Source organism: Diabrotica undecimpunctata, chromosome 1, assembly GCF_040954645.1.
Source record: "Diabrotica undecimpunctata isolate CICGRU chromosome 1, icDiaUnde3, whole genome shotgun sequence".
NCBI lineage: Eukaryota > Metazoa > Arthropoda > Insecta > Coleoptera > Chrysomelidae > Diabrotica > Diabrotica undecimpunctata.
The window spans coordinates 2,936,005-2,955,820 of record NC_092803.1 but is presented as its reverse complement, the minus strand read 5'-3'; the positions used below and the strand labels follow the sequence as shown (position 1 = coordinate 2,955,820).

The 19,816-nt window shown below is 31.5% G+C and overlaps 2 protein-coding genes across 3 annotated transcripts; both read left to right on the top strand.

Moving 5' to 3' along the window:
- The first annotated feature begins 8,339 nt into the window (after positions 1-8,339).
- On the top strand, positions 8,340-11,204 carry LOC140437500 (uncharacterized). Its single transcript, XM_072527065.1, has 2 exons — positions 8,340-8,985; positions 9,490-11,204. The coding sequence occupies exons 1-2, from the start codon at positions 8,721-8,723 to the stop codon at positions 11,073-11,075; spliced, it is 1,851 nt and encodes a 616-aa protein (XP_072383166.1). The 5' UTR covers positions 8,340-8,720; the 3' UTR covers positions 11,076-11,204.
- Positions 11,205-15,001: 3,797 nt separating this feature from the next.
- Positions 15,002-17,314, top strand: LOC140437485 (uncharacterized). 2 transcript variants are annotated; one of them, XM_072527054.1, is made up of 6 exons: positions 15,002-15,782; positions 15,846-16,012; positions 16,062-16,169; positions 16,221-16,292; positions 16,350-16,596; positions 16,665-17,314. In XM_072527054.1, the coding sequence occupies exons 1-6, from the start codon at positions 15,550-15,552 to the stop codon at positions 16,669-16,671; spliced, it is 834 nt and encodes a 277-aa protein (XP_072383155.1). In that variant the 5' UTR covers positions 15,002-15,549; the 3' UTR covers positions 16,672-17,314. The 2 variants fall into 2 exon arrangements, with proteins under 2 accessions (XP_072383155.1, XP_072383147.1); XM_072527046.1 differs by having other exon boundaries at positions 16,062-16,292.
- Positions 17,315-19,816: the final 2,502 nt, after the last annotated feature.

Genomic DNA, 19,816 nt, shown 5'->3' with positions numbered 1-19,816 from the left:
ATGCGTAATTTTTTATTTAATAAAATCTAAAAAAAAAATTAAAAATTTTGCTTTTTGCGTCCATATTTTCGCCTATAACTCGAAAGATACTGCTCATCCAAAAAAGACTTATCGAAGGTAAAAGTTTCGTTTGTCAATTTCACATAATATTTGGCTAGCTAGAAATTGCAAATTTAATGTTTGTTTAAAAAATAGCAATAAATGGGGAAAAAGTGCAAAAAATGGAGTTTTTCCCCTAAATTTTTTCGTTTTATTAGACATAACTTACAGCCTTCATATCATAGTCCGCCTGGAAAAACTTTAAAATACGACTGAAGCCTATGCTAAATGTCGTTAAGATAGGTTTAACAGTTTTTGCACAATAATTTTGCAATCCAGTCTGCAAAAAATTGCAAATTTTGCAATCCAGTCTGCAAAAATTGCAAATTTTCTTCCAGTTCAGAAGACGAGGAAAAAACTTCGAAATCTTTTCCAACATAAGCAAACTATAGGGAAGCAAGCCCGAAATTCTGAACTGCTATATCTGCCAAAGAAGGAAAACATTGTCGAAGGTAAAACATTTCAACATATACCTTGTTTCTGTAAAATGAAATGGAATGACAAAATCACTCTAGAAGAGAGGAACAAAGTAACGGATGAATTATTCATTATGGTTTGTAAGAAATACTTTGTTGATATGTTCAATGTATCTGAGGGAAGAGTTTCTCGCGTTTAAAAAAACAGAAGACGGTAAGTCTCCTGGGGGCAACGTCGTCCGAATTCACCGCACACCAAACACTCCTCATTTTATAATGATAGATCTACATCGTTTAGTTTATTTTTACATCGTCCCTTTTCTTGTTTTACTTCTAATTGAGTTTTTAAAGGCGTTGTTTGGAAAAGTATGTACTATTTCTTTTCATATTTTTACAATTAATATTTTTCTTTTAGTGTACTATAATGTGATCTAATTCAATCCTGTATTCTAACGACTTTGTTAAAATATATTGCTTCCTGTTATTTCGTAAAATTGTTAAACTGGCTATCTCATTTATTATGATTTAAGTACGGAGAATTTGACTTCTTTTGTTATTTTTGTGTTTCGTATTACGATGACAATTAACTTAAATTATCGCCACTAAAAATCGCAATACAATAGAGTGATTTATTGGTGTACCCTCTTGGTATACAGACCACACGTAACGGTTAGAGGGTTCTATTCTGACCGTCTTAAGTCTCAAGACACTTCATCCCAAGACAGCGAACGAAACGCACCAAGTTTTTTGGCTCTCGTGCCATCGAGCCTCGGCGTTCCCGGGCGTCCCGACGTCAGTGGAATATCAATGATATTCCACTGGCTACAAAACCGCAATATTTCAAAAGGTAAGTCTACATTCTTTGTACAGACAACAATAATGAGTAAGGCTAGTTAATATCATAATTTATTCTCAGTTGCATTTGCTATTTTTCGCTAATTCATTTACAAAAATATTGCATTTTTCTTCATTATTATTTATCTAATATCATTTAACCAGCGACCTCTTAAGGTTTATATAAAACATTTGGCCACTTCGACCGGATGATAAATAAACTTTTTGTCTGTACTTATTACGTTTTTGAAACAAAACGATCTGTCAACTAAAAAAAAACAATTCAACCCCTATGAGTATGTCTATAAGATCTGATTACCAAAATGCGTGATTTGGTAGATGACTGAAATAAAATTGGCTGTGGAGCCTGAAATTTGCAGGATACAAATTATAAGAAAGATGCGAAAACATATTTGATCTGTATCAAATATGTGGAAAGAAATAAACGAGGACTTTAAATGTGGTTGTGTAGCAAAATAGAAATGTTAGTATTTGAAGAAGTGGTTGTTTAAAGGAACAAGATGAATTTGAGCGTTGGTTAACAAACGAAGCAAAACGCGAGACCGTGATTCGCCAACCGTACAGGCGTGGAAGTGAAAATTTCTGAGTGTCGTTTTGCACGTGATTTGTAACTTTTATTTGCAATTTTGGCAGGAAGAGGCGCTAGCTTTTCAATAGGTACACTAGACTGAGTTTGAATTTAAGCGGCATCTTCAGATAACCCGGATATTCCTTTGTCCATCGTGGCAACTCTCAGATATGCTATGTTACAATGGAAACAAGTTCAAAATGTGTGATCATTTTATCATTATGAGTTTTTCAAGAGGTTGAAACCTGTGTGAGGTATAAGAAGGAAGGAAGAAGGAAATGAAACAATTCCGTGTAATCTGCAGTAAGTATAATTCTATAAAGAAATGTGACACCTATGGTTATCCAATATGAGAAGCACTGGATCTTCTTTCGAGGCCTTTATATGCTGACAAAAATGTTCTATCCAGTCGAAAAATAATTCTTTATTTATCCAACTGTTTTTTAAACATTTCCAATTGGGCGTCCTCTCATTAATTGTGAATTCATCAGTATTCGAGGAAATCTGAACATATAGGAGGGACAAACTGTCTTGAAGCATTTACAGAGTATACTATGATAAGACCTTACCAAGGTCTTATCTCTTACCAAGGTATTGCAAGATCTGCAATGCCCCTTGGTATATTACGAACCACAGATTACACCACGATCTACAGTTACCAACAGTTAGCAAAGGAATATCTGCTAACTCTGCATACAAGAATAAACTATCCTGCCATCCAAATCTGCTGGCCACGGATTTAAACGACCAGACCACAGAATAAATAACAATTGTTTATTATTCTGTGACCAGACCCTTTGGACCTCTAGTAAATCTGGAGAAACTGAGCATAGTGTCATAGTGCGGTGAAATAACAAGTTTTTATTCTAGTAGTAGTTTTTATTCTAGTAGTCAAGTCTTTTTATTCTATATTAAGTAAAAGTTAAGTCAAATTTTACATCTTCAATATTTATTTCTGGGTGTATTTGGTATAAGCATTTATTAATTAAACCAATTTTGTTAATATACTATAACTCAGAAAAGCTACCGTCAATTTCATTTTTAAATGAATCCAAAAACGCCAACCTCTAACTTAATTCTTTGTATATCATTTTTATGATATTCCTCACACCAATTTATTACTTCTTACTTCTTGTTTTACTTCCATTTCAAGGTAGTTGTAGTATAGACATAAACATAAATAATTATAAAGATGTATAAACAAACCCAACTTATCTGAAAATTTAAAACTATTTGTATTAAGTTAAAATCAATAATTATTACTAATTTTGTACACATGACAGTGGGGTGTTGTCAATGTAATTAAATGTAATTTATATTTTAGACACAAAATGCAAAATTGATCAATTATCAATTATAATTTAGAGTACAAGCAACAAGATTCCACTGCAGGATCACTACGTTCATAACGTAGTTCATCAAACTCACATTTTTACATACATGTACAATTTTACAGTGGGATCTTAGGCTAAAAGAAATTCTCTCATAAGTCATACAACATACAAGGAATTAAACGAAACGAATATGAAAAAATCCAGAAACTCTTAAAATAGGATTCTCCAATCTATAGCTTACGAGAACTGGCCAAGTACCTAAAAGATGGAGGCCAAGACACTACACGAATAGGAAGAAATTATCTGCAATAATTCGCGTAAAATATAAACAATGAACATAAACATTTAAAAAACCTTACCTATGATTTAAAAGTTGGTTAACTTTAATTTTCGTACAATGAACATAATAACATAACCTATAGATTAGATATGTTTGACGTTAAATGTAAGCTTAATATACGTCAGTGTTGCCATATACTCAATTATTTCACACTCTCACATATAAAATTATGGGCAAGATTTATATTACAGTGGAACCTCGATTATCCGTCAGGGCACCGGACCAAGGGTATGACGGATAATCGAAAAGACGGTTAAGAGAACATTAAAAAAATAAAAATTCAGAGTATAACTCTCAAATTTTATTTGTATGTTTTATTTGACAATATAAGAGGGATTTTAGTACAGTCGAATCAATTTGATTTAAAATATTCCGAAATCTTTGTTTGTTTTATTGTTACTTCACATTTTCCAACAACTGAATTTCTTAATCGACGTAAAATAATCAAATCTACTTTATTTGCTTCTTCTTGCCGAGAATACCACTCAATGAATTGATGCAGCTTCTCTAGCTTCTTTACGCGAATCTTTGTGAGTTGCAATAGCATCATCAACAAGACGTTAGAAAAATAGATAAACAAATTTTGGTTTGCAGTACATACGTTTTTGAACCAGTCAGCGAATCTTTCCTGGGACATCCATACATTATGTTGTGGGAAAGCGCGTTCATATTTATGCCCTTGAAACAACGTGGTTTTATTGCTGTACTAATCGATAATAAAAGGAAGGCTATGGTCACTACTTGCATTTGAACACATCATTGCTGCGATTCGTTCCTTTTGCGTTTTAAATCCGGGTACATATTCAGACAGTGCAGCGAGTGTTTTCGTTGGCAATGCTTTGTAGTTTAAACCAGTTTCAGTGTTCATCCGCATTGAACACTTGATCGCGTGTCATATTCATCAATCATAACTTGAAACTTTCTTTTATATTCGTCAACGACTTCAATACTTGCGGCGCTCAATGTTTCACCTTCGATTTTCAGGTCACGCATACCGTGGCGATTTTTGAACTTTTCCAACCAACCGCTAATTCCTTTAAATGAAGGATCGCCATTCAATTTCATGTTGAAAAACAACGCTTTTTCGACAACAATTGGTCCAGGCAAAAGAACACCTTCGCTTCTTTTTTGAACGAACCACAAATACAGAGCCGTGCCGAGTGATTCATTTGTAGCTTTTTTGTGGCCTGATAAAATAACACGTTTTCTTTTTGATGCTCCAGATGTGAAAGGTTCCATTTTTCAAAACTTATTTGATCAAACGACTAAGTGACACAATCAATGTTCGAATTTGAATCAAACTGAATTATGGTATACTGTAATATTTATTGAGCTGTGCGTTTTTATTTTCGGCTTGCGATTCTAAAAATAGAACTCCAAAAGCACGGTATCATTTATCATTACCTATTGAAATTTAATCCAGAGCCCTGAATAAGAACAAAAATTATTTAGATACATAAAAAAATGCGGTGGTGGCATAATTATACGTTTACATTTCAACGAATTTCGTTTGGCTTATCGCAATGCTCAAACAAAATGAATTGATGACTAAATTTTTACTTATGTAGTCAATATAACTTATGTATGGAGCCTGACGGTTAACAGAGGTGACGGTTAATAGAGAGACGTGAAAAATACATATATAATTAAAAGCAATAAAATTATACCTATAAATATTATAAAATAAAATTATATCTTACATTTAAAATGCTTATATAATTAAAACCAATAAAATTATGCTTAAGGTAAAAATTAATAGTTTAGACACTTTAAAAACTACAGAATAAAGTAAAGTTAAATGAAAAAAAAATTAGGTTAAATGAAAGAATACACTAAATATTTAGCTATATTTAAAGTAAAAAATACTATTTTATGAATGCTTTTTAATATGAATTCAAAAATTGTGGCTTCTCATAACATATAAAAATTAATGGGAAAATCCCAGTAGTTGGCTGTATAGCATCGTTTAAAAAACTTATACACAAGTAAAACACTTCACATTTACCTAAGTATATACCTAAATACAAAGGTGAAGCATTTTACTTCTGTATAAGTTTTTTAAAACATATGTATAATTTCGTCAAAGTATCTTTCTATTTTAGGGCCTGCGTAGCGCAAGCGGTAGGATGTTTGCCTCGCAAGCCGGTGGTCCGGGGTTCGAATCCCACCGCCGGCAAGAACATCTAGACATTTTAAAAATGTCTATTGGCTGTGAGTTTCGCCGGTAGCGCTCTCTCGCGGTTTGAAACTTGTACTTTTCTTGTAAAACCGGTGTAAGTGAAATATGACAAAACGAGAAAAATAGATATTTATCTCAAAATACACAGATTATGAACTGAAATATTATTGTAAACTGATTACTGAACGAATACACAGAATGAATAATAAAAGTAATTACGCTTTTTTATTTTATTCATTATAATTATAATATGTAAGATATAAGTTCCTGCGACTGGATGACTACTTACGCAAGAGGCCATTGAGAAAAAGACGAAGTTTATGTGAAAATATTTAAAGGTTAAAGGTTACCTTACCTTCATCGAGTTAGAATCTAGATTCTAACTCGATGCCTTACCTTACTTACTTTTGTGGAGTGTTTATGTTTACTATTTGAAATATATTTAAAATGGAACAAAGACCTAATTATTATATAAATGCAATACATAAAGTGTTGCTTTTGGGTCTTCTACACTATGTGAGGCAAAAACGACGAGAACGTAGCTCAATATAATATATATTATATTATCAAACAAAACAGCTAACATTTATTGACAATTAATTGAAATAAATATTAATCCATCCAATAATCTGACACATGATACATATATTATCATATATATTATGACATATATTATGTCAAAAAATGTCGGATACGACAATCAAATATATTCGTACAAAAAATTTCGTATTTCGTGTCATCGGATATCGGATCTGTCAAAATCCAGTTTACACCTCTTGTTTTCATTTTTCATTCTGTTTACTGTTTTTGCTCAGCGTTATTTTTTGTGTGCGTAGGCCTTAGTACTTAGATATCAATTTGTTTGAATTTTATCAAAATGGATATTAAACATTACACTGGATTTAAGTCTATATCACATGATATCCCATATCAACCAGTTACACCAAAAAAGGGGAAAGATTTAGTTGATGCTGGGCATGTACGCAATGTTTCGAAATATAATAGCTGCATCCAGGCCTCAGGTACATAACTAGGGCTCATTTCTGCATCAGATTTTCTTCCTCCAAGAAAATGATCACTGCAAATTAAATGATGACTTTTTGGAGTCCATAATGATCCATCCTCGCTACAAAATCAATTATTTTTTTATTTTACACCATAGAAATATTATGTTGTTTGTATTATAGGTTATTTACTTACTTTTTCTTATTGATAGCAATAATCCACTTTTCTCTTTGAACTGTTTTATGCTTGGCAACAGGAAATGAATAAAATTTACAATCACTGTTATACCCAGTATTTTTACATGTATCAATATAACAGCTGCTATATCTTTTTTTTTTTTTGAAAAATCCATATTCGCCATTAATTGAAAATTTACAAGTTAAATGCAGAAAACTGTTACTAACAGCGCTGGTGAAAACTGTCATATCCCCTCTACTCATCGGCTCACAGCGAATAGGCCCCAGGTCGACTCAGCCTGAATAAAAATGAGTAGAAGATAATTCATAATGTCGTGGACCTGACGTAATCATTTAGTGACGTCGATCTACGAACGAAACAATAAAATCAGGCATTGCTAAAAACATGCGGTTCTTTTCAGTACGTTATCGTAGCAAGACAGAGACGAACTAGTTTTTGCGTTAGCTTTAATATATTTTTTTTTTTTCGTGAACAATCGTTTTTAATATTTTATAATATTTTGGATCATTCTGAATAAAAAGGAAAATTGTAATTTTTCTATAAAATTGATCGTTTTTAACTTTAAACAATTTAAAACTAAAAAAAAAACGAAAAATGATGATTGAAGGCTCAAAACTACACAATTATTTTTGAATTCACCAAACTTTGTTCTATTAGTTTCTTATACTTTAGTTTGGGCTTATTTAATTTAAAAACATTGTTTTTAGTTGTTTGAGGCTCTTGTCACAACCTAAAAATGGATTTATACATAACTGTTAAATAAATTAGGACCACTTTTTATATGAGCGACCTCTTATATAAACATATTTTGCTAAATTTAAAACCAAAATCCTATTATTTTGCTATCATACATTGATTTGTTATTTATTTATTTGTCCTCTAGATTTTTTTCAGTTCTTAAAAGGTTTATTTATTAGTAAAATTAGTGCAAAGAAAATATTTACACAGCAATTATTATCGGCAGTAAGACGGGAAGTCATAAATTTTTATTAGGTACATCTTTTAATGTGAGATAAAATAAAAATGCGATGATTAACTGAAATGTTTAAGATTAGAGAAACATAATATGTCATGTTTATTGGAAATACTCGACATCATTAATACGTGCGAATCCTACCCTGTCGCCTAATTTCCTATGAAATTAAAATGGTAAATGTTTTTAGGGTCCATTTATTTTTTCGGGCATGCGTATTTAAGAGGTCCACGATGTCTTGAAACATCTTTACCTTGGGTAAAACCAGGGGTAATAATAGACGGTTGAAGCGTAGCACTGGCCATGTTACCTTCCTTGTATACCGTAGGCCCTAGATATAGCAGACTACCCTGCTATACTCCCAAAGCCGCGACAGCGGTATAAAACGGGAGACTATTATTATATATTATCTTTCTATTTTAAAAACTCCTATACTTTATACAAAAAAATGTGGCAACAATGTGACGCACAAGCCACAAACATATATAGTTCCATTTGGTTCCATGCCAAGGTTATGTTCATTAATTGCATTCAAACTCAAATCAAATTAAAGATAGCCTTAAAAGTTTATGAAATCAAACTATCTCCTTTTATAATATACCACTTTAATTTCACTTCAGATTAATTAGATAATCCTACGGTATTACTAGTGCTGCTTTTATATTTCTGTTATTCTAGTATCTACATTTTATTATTTGGCTTATTAAGATTATTGATTCATATCCACATTTCCTGTAAATTATCTAGAAATAAATGGAAGTAAAGCAAGAAGAAAAGATTAAATTTGAAAGAAATTATGTAGGCACTGTTAAGAAAATTGAAATTAAAGAAGAATTACTTGATATTCATGATCAGCAATACGATATAAAACAGAATTTGGACCATAGTAATGATCTAATTGAGGTACACACTCAAGTTATAGAATGGGAACAAAATCAAGTAAATACCAAAATAGATATCGAAGATGTAAAAGATGACATTGATAAGGGCACATCATCAAATCAGAACAATGAACAAGGTATGTATAATGAAAAGACAATAGAAAAATACAAAAATCTTTGTTGGTTAGTTTAGTATAAGGAAGTAAATATAATTTTTAAAAAAACGTACAATGAAGTAAAAACTTTGTAAAATGGTATAGAGTTTTATCATTTAAATTTTTAAAAATTATCCAAAATGGATTTCTAAATTCTCAGAAGGTCTATAAAGAAGTTGGAACTAGCCACATAAAGAGGTCAAATGGCCCTTAAATTACTTAATTTAAATGATGAACATTATAATTATTAAGGCACTAGGTTGGTGATAAAAGATTACAATTACATTTTTTAAGGGACATACAATTTCCCAGTTCGAAAAAGGGAACCTTATACCCTGTGTCGCTTGTAAGCCTAATACTAAAAAGACCAAGTCTTAAGCTATATTTGATGAGTAGTACTTCAATTAATATATACTGAAGTTTAAATTTGTTCTTTTTTTAAAACCTCCCTTAATAAAAAAATATATATTCTGGTTTTTATTTTAGATTTTCTCGAAGAGGAGAACAATTCGGATACTACAAAAAGAATACATGTTAGCATGTGTAATAAACAACAAAATAAGGGCTGTTGTGTTCAAGAAAAAACACTAAAAATTGAAACTTTGGATGAACATACGAGAATTTACACTGGACAAAAACCTTGCAAGTGTGATATTTGTTCTAAGCAGTTTTATCAGAAAGATGATTTGGAGATAGATTTGAACACTCGCATTGGAGAAAAATCTTTAGAGTGTGAAATATGTTTTAGGCATTATACTAAAAGAAGTAGTTTGAAAAGACATGTGAGATTGCACACTGGAGAAAAGCCTTATAAGTGTGAAATTTGTTTGAAACAGTTTTCTCAGAAAAGTAACTTGGAGATACATTTGAGAGCTCACACTGGAGAAAAACCACTCAAATGTGATATTTGTTTAAAACAGTTTTCTCAGAAAGTTGGTTTGGATATACATTTGAGAAGTCACACTGGAGAAAAACCTTACCAGTGTGAAATTTGTTTTAAGCAGTTTGCTTATAAACATTCTTTGAATGTGCATAGGACAGTTCACACTGGTGAAAAACCTTACAAGTGCAAAATTTGTGCTAAGCAGTTTAGTGATGCGAGAAATTTAAGAAGGCATTTGACATTGCACTCTGGGGAAAAACGTTACAAGTGTGAAATTTGTTTAAAACAGTTTATGCGACAAACCTATTTGAATCAACACAAAAAAGTTCACACTGGAGTAAAGCCTTTTAAGTGTGAAATCTGTTTTAAGCAGTTTTCCCACAAAAGTAGCTTGGAGAAACATTTGAGAACTCACACTGGAGAAAAACCAGCCACTTGTGATATTTGTTTTAAGCAGTTTTCCCAGAAAGGTAATTTGGAGAGACATTTGAACACTCACATTGGAGAAAAATCTTACAAGTGTGAAATTTGTTTTAAATGTTATACTGAAGCAAGTAGTTTGAAAAGACATGTGAGATTGCACACTGAGAAAAAACTTCACAAGTGTGAAATTTGTTCTAAACAGTTTAAAGAAGAAGATCATTTGAAAACACATAGGAAAGTACACACTGGACAAAAACCTTTCAAGTGTGCAATTTGTTATAAGCAGTTTACTCATAAAAGTTTTTTGGATGAACATACGAAAGTTCACACTGGTCAAAAACCTTACAACTGTGATATTTGTTTTAAGCAGTTTTCTCAGAAAGGAAATTTGGAAAGACATTTGAACACTCACATTGGAGAACAATGTTACAAGTGTGAAATTTGTTTTAGGCGCTATACAGAAGCAAGTAGTTTGAAAAGACATGTGAGATTGCACACTGGAGAAAAACCTTACAAGTGTGAAATTTGTTTAAAGCAGTTTATGCGAAAAACCTATTTGGATGACCACACAAAAGTTCACACCAGAGAAAAGCCTTATACGTGTGAAATTTGTTTTAAACAGTTTTCTCAGCAAAGTTACTTCAAAATGCATTTGTTGATACACTCTGGAGAAAAATCGTATAAATGTAATATTTGTTCTAAGCAGTTTTCCCGGAATGGTAATTTGGAGAGGCATTTGAGAATTCATACTGGAAAAAAGTCTTAGAAGTGTAATCATGCAAATCACTTTTTGGATAAGTACCTGGGATTGATTTTTTTTCTTAGAATTATATTTGTTCTAGGCCAAAGAGTGTTGTTAAGTTTTACACTCACTTTTCAGAATTATTAAATGAAAAAGTGCTCTGAAAAATAGTTTTTTATTTATTTATTTATTAACGGGATACCACCCAATTTAATATATACACAAAGTATTACAAGTATTATCTAGTGATACAATAATTATAAAGATATAGTAAATATGTATGAAAAGAATTGGCGATGAAGCTATATAGAAAAAAAACAAATATTAAAATTATATAAAGCACATAGCAAATATAAATCACATAAAATTACAAAATTTTTTTTAAACATTCTACAGACATTTTCCGAAGCGCACAGCAACAAATCAAAGTCTATTCTATTTCTATTTAGAATGATTCTACTCAGTGGAGAATGCCTACCAAAGTTAGAGCGATGAAATTTAATTGCAAAATTATGAGATGTTCTAGTAACTCTAAAAGGAACATTAAAGTCTATTAGAGACAGTAGATCATTGCAATTAATTTTTGAATTCAGTAGTTTATGAAGAAATAAAACATCAGCATACATCCGTCTGGAAGATAGCCTAGGAAGGTTTAATGTATTTCTAATTTCTGAGTAGGAATGGTCGCTTAAAAGTTTGTGTAATTTAAAACTTAAGTACCTAATGAATTTATTTTGGACTTTTTCAAGCTTGGCTATATGGACTTCATAAGTGGGTGACCAAACGACTGAGCAATACTCAAGAACAGATCTAACTAGGGAAATGTAAATGAGTCTGATGGAATGAATGTTATGCAAACATCTAGAGGTTCTAATAATGAAGCCTAACATTTTAAATGCCTGGTTATTCACATAATCAAAATGAGCGCAAAAATTTAGTTTGGAATCTAATTGAACACCTAGATCTCTTACAGTTGAGACAGCCTTCAGTGGTTCTTCAGCTAATTTGTAATTATAAGAGAGGTTGTTAATTCTTCTACAGAAACTAATAAAGTGACATTTTCCAACATTAATGCTCATTTGGTTCCAATTGCACCATGCCATAATTTTGTTAATATCAATTTGGAGTTTTTCACAATCTGAGACGTCTTCGATAATTCTATAGATTTTTAAATCATCAGCAAATAACAAAAATTTAGAGTTAATTTGAAATTTAATGTCATTAATAAATATATTAAAAAGGAAAGGCCCTAAGTGGCTTCCTTGTGGAACACCAGATGTTTCGGAGATCTCACTAGATTGAAATTGTTTAATTTTAACAAGTTATATTCTGCTAGTTAGGTAGCTACATAACCAGTTATACAGATTGCCTGTAAATCAAATAGTTTTAAGCTTGTTACACAACAATTTATGATTCACAGTGTCAAATGCTTTGGAGAAATCTGTATAAATAGCATCCACCTGTAGTCTCCTTTCCAAAGCATCAGATATGTATTGCGTGAAAAGTAAAAGATTTGTCGAAGTTGATCTACCTGAAAGAAAACCATGTTGCTCCTCAATTAGTACATTGCATAAAGGTGTTTTAATTGAGTCACATATTATACTCTCTAGTATTTTAGGAATAGAAGAAAGAATGCTTATTGGTCTGTAGTTAGCTATGTTACTCCTGTCACCTGATTTATGAATAGGAACAATAAAACTAGATTTCCACAAACTTGGACAAATACCTGAATCAAGTGAATGAGAAAACAGAAAATATAAGGGATGGGTTAAAGTACATCTATATTTTTTTAATAGTATGGGTGGAATTCCATCTGGCCCAGAGCCCTTATAAATGTCTAAATTGGCTAATTTTTCAAATATGATTTCAATAGATACATTACAAGAATTTAAACTCACTGTTTTCTCATACTCTAAGATGGGCTGTATTAAATCATCATCATTTGCTCTGTAAATATTTTGAAAGCATTGCGCAAAGCTATTAACGATATCCGCACCATTATTAAGCATTGTGTTTCCAAAAAACATTGTGTTTGGTAGACCATTATTTTTGCGTTTGCTGTTAACAAAATTCCAAAAGTGCTTTACGTTTGAACTAATTCTAGATTCAGTTTGACTTATATAAATTTCATGACATGACCTGCTTAGTTCTTTGCATTTGGTTCTCAAGGAAGAGAAAAGTAGATAATCGTCCCAAGAATTTGTTTGTTTATATATCATGTGAGCAATTTTTTCCTAAATATTAATGATTTTAGGTCATTAGTCAGCCAACGAGGAAATTTGTGATTTTTTAATCTTGTACGTGGTATTGAACAATTGACACCAAACTGCAATATGGAGTAGAACAGTTCCGTGGCTTCGTTAATATCTCTGCAAAAACCTAAAACGTTCTCCCAGGAGATACTAGCAAGATACATATTAAGAGCAACATAGTCTCCTCTCCTAAAATGGAAGGCAAAACTATTATATTGAAGCTCGGGCATATTATCTTTTATAGCTAAAGAAATTGATAACGCAGGATGATAACGATCACAAGGCAATAAGTAATCGTTAGCAATTTCAACTGTTACATTTTCATTATCATTTGCAAAAACTAGGTCAAGTAAAACTCCGTTGCAATTTGTGATTTGATTGAGGTGAAATAGGTTATGAAATGCAAAAGTATCAACTAAAGTATCAGTAGCAGTGTTACTATTATTACTAAAGACACCTCTTTCATCATGGTACCATTCGCTCGAATTTAGTCTAGGGAGAGAAAATGTATACTCCGCAGTCCATAGCCGAGGCTTGAGGCCCAAGCAAGCCATTTCAGTTTCGCGGATAAGTCGCAACCGGATAACAAGAATAAAGCGCTTAACGCTAGCCTGAATTTAAATCGGTTAGGGAACCAAGTTGTACTTCTGTTAACCAGGACTGCCACATGAAGTGAAGATCATTTGGCTGATAGTTGTGTCCCTATCGCGTATCAGAGTACTATAGGGGAAAGGGACGAGGTAGAGTGATTCCTTTTTACTTATGGTGTAGTAATTCGTATTACTTTACGAATTAATACACCACGCTCCAATGAACTGTTACACCCGAACGTAATTCTAAAGTCAACTTTACACTACCTACATGATTTATTATGTGATTTGTCATATGAACGCACTGCAACCATCGAGCAAAAAGACAAAAGAGGGAATGTAAAGGTAGTGGGGGCAAAAATATTGTTAGACAGGAAGTGCCATCTTGAGAGGCCAAATTAAACAAGGAAAGAGAGTCTTTCCTTGTTTAAGAAATCAAATTTAGTTGGGTTATGTTATTATTTGTCCCAACTGTCACATGAAATCTTATTTATATTGAAGTTTTTTAACAATTGTTTCACATTTTAGACTGTTATCGTTAATATTTAATTAAAATTTTCTCGTCTAAGACACATTTTGAAAACTATTTTATAGCTACTGTTAATAAGTGTCGGAAAATTTAAATTTGGCGCATTCTCATTTCCGGATATGTCTGCCATCAGAGGCCACTTTTTTGGTCGCCTGTTCATAATGATTAGATTCCCTCTTTTGTCTTTTTGCTCGATGACTGCAACGGAAGAGTTGGCCAATTTTCATCTTTTACAGTGCGTTACTTGCGTCTGGCCAATCAAAAGGAAGGATTTTGTGCTGTCAACCAAAGTGAACTGTCTGGCCCGCCCACCATTTTGTAAAGTTGCTTATCAACATATTCAAATTTTGATTTTGCTGATTATTTGTTACAATGGACGTTAATAATTTATAAAATAATAATAATAAATAATAAAAGGATATTATAGTATCATGGTCACCAACTCTAGCCGCTGTTTCTACTCATGCGCAAAAATTCCATTACGTCTATTTATAAATTGAAATAATATTTACAGTCCGTTTGTTACGTCTACAGTCCGTCAAACTATAAATCCAACTTAGCCCCGTATTTATAGTCGGTACTCAAGCCCGTGCTTGAGCATGTGCTCCGCCAAGTCGAACTTACGTCAAAGTCATGCTCAAGTATTTGTTGTGTTCTATAAACGATACTTCGGGTATTCTCGTACAAGGTTGATCTCAAGCACGAAAAATTAGTACAGTAAAAGTAAGTTTCGAATAAATATCGAATAAAAAGAAGATTCTGTCAATTTTATCATAATTGTGACTAAACTTTTAGCGCCAAATTTAGTTTATGCTTTAGCCCGCGCAAAGTTGGTTTATAGTATAGTATACTTACTGAAATTTTGTGTTTGGTATTAATATTTTGTGTTTGAAATTAATATTGGATTAACTATTTTAAGTTCTGTAATATATTATAAAAAATATTTATTCTAGAGAATTAATTTCCATTTTGTTACTGTGTCTGAGGCATAATTTTAGATGTTCAATATATGCTTACATGTATATTTGTTTTTGGATATATTTATATGTGTGTAATGCGTTACAATCATTATAATTATATTGTCTGTATAAGCCGTACGCTAAATAAATTGGTTATCTAAATTTTAGATGAGTGGAAATGGCATGAAATATGCACCTTACTCAACAAAGGAAAAAGTTCTCCTAATCCAGCTGGTAACTGAAAACGGTGTGGTAGAGAATAAAAGGACAGACGGTGCTTCGACAATGGAGAAAAAGATGGCTTGGGAGTTAATAACAAGAAATTATAACTGCCAGCCTGAGGTCAACAACATCAGGACCAGCGACCAGCTTCGAAAATTGTGGAACAACCTAAAACAAAGGTAGAATACTTTTATTAGTTTAAGCAAATGCTTAAGTATTGACCAATAATTTTTTTATCATAGGAAACGCATAGAAACAACAGCACTGCGTCACAGCATGTTAGCTACAGGTGGTGGTCCCCCGATGAAGCCAGAGTGTGATGCAGTGCTGGAGTTAGTTGAAGAGGCTGGTCCCAATATAGATGTCAGCATCGACTGTTCTTTTGATAGCACAGCAGTCTTTGAAAAAGGTAAATGTACTAAATTTGTAACTGTGCTTTACTCATAGTATAATTGTAGGCCAAAAACAGTTCAACCAGCTAGGAAGCTCAATAGCAGGACCATCAGTAGCCTCTGACCCCCCTCACTTCTTTCCCACTACAGAGTTCAAAGAAATGGACTTGTTATGTAAGTATGATGTAATAATTTTGAGCAGTCTTCCTGTACACTTAATAATAGTTTCAGGTAATACTTGTAGTGTGACACCTGCTGTTCATACAGAAGAGGATGATGATGATGTGCTTCAAAGTGGTAAGTGTTTTAAATGTAGTTAAAGCCATATGTACTTAACAATAATATCAATTTTAGCAAACACTCCTACTTCTAGTAGGGCACTGGGTGCTATACCACAAATATTGTCTGAAAATAAACAACGGTCCAAGAAAATGAGGGATACCATCAGACAGCAAGACGAGATTCACAGGATGAAAATGAAGATTTTGGAAGAAGATATGCTGAGGGCAAAAGCCTTAAGAGAAGCAGCTGAGAAGGAGAGGCAGAGAGCTACTGATGAAGCTGAATTAGCTTCATTGAAGTTAATAGACTATAAAAAAGGGTAATTATAGATTTTATCATGTTTGACTTGTTACTAGAATTTGGCTATAATTAATTGTATATTTTCAGGCGCTAGAAGATCTTTTTCCTTTGTTGGGTACTCTGCATTTTTAGAGAGAATGTTAGGAATAAGCCACAATATATTTATTTACATATTTTATTTACTGATTTTTTTCAATCTATATGACCAGAGGGCTGTTATCATAGATACAAAATTGTGATTTATTTTCAGAAAATAAATCACAATTTTGTATTTTTGGTAACAATATCTGGTCATAGACATCAAAACATCAGTAACTATAACATATAAATAAACATTGTGGCTTATTCCCAACTGAAGATAGTGTTAACTCAGTCTTACAGTGGCCTTTTCACTTTCGGAGCACTAAATGTCAGAGGAGGGTCTGTTTTAGCAGGTAGGCATTTGACGTAGAATCAGCGACGAGAGGGCGTTTTAAAGTACCTCGGGAACTATCGCAGGGACTACGAAGAATGAATCCTGCACTAAGGTCAGCCAGGCGGCGTACTGGACTGAGATGTCTTTTGAAGATTTCAGACCCCCCCTCTATAAAGACGAAAAAAAAAAATATACTTTGTGTTGTAAAATCATGGTTATTTTCTTTCTATTCTCCTTCCTGTTTATTTTATTTCTAGATAGTATTTAATGTAGATTTAAGGTTCTTAATATTTTAATTTCAGCTGGTAAGATATGGTTTTACCTTTTTATTTGTTGTATAGTCTTTTGTTTTTAGATTATGTATGTTTCTCTTTCAGTTTTTTTAAGTATTGATTGCTACATAGATATTATCATATTTTTATGTTGTTTACTGAAAATTATTAAAATACTGAGTTTGCATAATTTTTAGTAAATTGCTGCCACTGCAATATATACATGTATATATACATATATATATATATATATATATATATATATATATATATATATATATATATATATATATATATATATATATATATATATATATATAATTACATCATTTTTTTGTAATGTTCTAATTGTTTACAGTTTACTCCTGATGAAGCTATAAAATAAAATAATCTATTTTATATTGTATTTAATTATAACTGTATAATTTTTTAAATAAAGAATATTAATATTCTAAATTTGTATAATTTTTATTTGGTAAGGAAAGGTTTTATGAAAGGAATAAACACTTAATTAAAAGGAGGGAAACTCCTTGTACTCAGTAAAGACATACTTGCTTAAGTTGTCTGAGCATAGTGAGTGAAAAACCCTCATTTATTTTAAATTAAAACATAAAAAAATACATTTTTATAAATAAGACAAAAACATACTATATTTAACATAATATAAGTATTCAATAATGTATTCTCAAAATAAACAACTTTGAATTGAACTGAACAAAGATTAGATATAAGAAAGAAATAAAATAAAATATTGAAATTTTAAAAATAAAAAATTGGAAAAATAAATCATGAACAAAACGTGTAATCAAGCTAATGATAATAATTCTGACATTTTCAGAAATAAGATAAAACATACTACATCTAACATAATACAATACAAATAATACAATAATACAATACAAATAATACAATAAATATTCAATAATGTATTATCAAACTAAACAAATGCCAATTGAAAAAAGCTTGTGTATAAGGAAGCAATGAAATAAACTATTGAAATTTTAAAAATAAAAAATTGGAAGAACAAATCATGAACAAAAAGTGTAATCAAGCTAATTATAATGATGCTGATATTTTGAGAAATAAGATAAAACATACTACAGCTAACATAATGCAAGTATTCAATAATGTATTCTCAAACTAAACAAACAAATGCCAATTGAACAAAGGTTAGATATAAGGAATACAATTAAATATTGAAATTTTAAAAATTAAAAGAACAAATCATGAATAAAAAGTGTTATCAAGCTAATGATGATGCTAACATATATCTACCTATAATAAGATAAGTATTCAATAATTTATTTTAATTCTTATGCAAAATATTGGTGAATAAAATGTCTCCTAAAATTTAAACCTCGTTCCACATCATTAACATTTCTATTTACTGGTACATCAATATTTTCTACAAAATCATCATCATCATTATTATTTTCTTGTAAACCTATATTATAAAGTACTGCTGTAGCACATATTATTGCAAGAGATGTATTTAATTTAGTTTGTAGACCTCGTTGAAGACAAGGAAACCGTCTTTTCCAGGTTCCAAATAGCCTTTCAACAACATTTCTTGTTCTTATATGTGCACTATTATACCTATTTTCTTGATCATTACCTAAAAAGAGATATCCATCAAATAACCTATTTTTTAGCCAATTATCAATAAATACCTGGCTGTAATACTGGAGTAAGTAGATAGTGTCTGCATGCATATCCACTGTCACCTATTAATAATCCTGGAATTTCACCTCTTTCCATTCTAACTCGTAATGCACTTCGATCAAATATCAAGCTGTCATGACTTGATCCGGGATGTCGAACAACAATATCCATAATCTCTCTTCTAGGACCTGAAACAACCTGCAATTTATTTATATAATGAGGGCCTGGATAAGAAAGATCAATCTATACCTGCACATTTAATGAAAAAAAGCCTTTTCTATTACGAAATACTTCCCCATTATTACCACCTGGATTAGATATCTTGATGTGGGTGCAATCAATACACCCAGAAACATTTGGAAAATAGGCAACCTCATAAAAACTTGTTATATTCCTCCTAAATCCTTGTCCAGTATGGGGAAACCTTACAAAATCATTTAAACGTTGAGCTATTAATATTGATACCTTTTTAATGGTGTTGCTTATTGTCGATTGACTAATACCCCGCAAATCACCAGATACAACCTGAAAATTAGATGTAGCATAAAATCTTAAACAAATTAACAATTGTAATATTGGAGGTATTGGTAAACCACGATTGTCTGCTTTTCGTAGACCTTCAAATACCAGAGGCAGAATGGTATCTGCAACGGTATCTTTGTTGAAACGATACCGTTGACGAAATTCAACATCGCGGTAAAACTCCATGGGATTTTCCATATCACGAATATATCGTTTTGGTATACGTTCCGGCTGATTTCCTTCTTCAATATGATCAATAAACTCTAAAAATTCTTCAAATTCGTCATACATTTTTTATTGTAATGAGAAAAACAAAAAAAATATATTGGAAGCGAATCGGAAAACAAATTTAACAAATATAAACAACA

Coding starts and splice junctions, on each gene's coding strand:
- LOC140437500 (XM_072527065.1), top strand. CDS start 8,721: ATGGAAGTAAAGCAAGAAGAAAAGATTAAATTTGAAAGAAATTATGTA. Junction 8,986..9,489: donor AAATCAGAACAATGAACAAG/GTATGTATAATG, acceptor TTTTTATTTTAG/ATTTTCTCGAAGAGGAGAAC.
- LOC140437485 (XM_072527046.1), top strand. CDS start 15,550: ATGAGTGGAAATGGCATGAAATATGCACCTTACTCAACAAAGGAAAAA. Junction 15,783..15,845: donor TGGAACAACCTAAAACAAAG/GTAGAATACTTT, acceptor TTTTTATCATAG/GAAACGCATAGAAACAACAG. Junction 16,013..16,061: donor CACAGCAGTCTTTGAAAAAG/GTAAATGTACTA, acceptor GTATAATTGTAG/GCCAAAAACAGTTCAACCAG.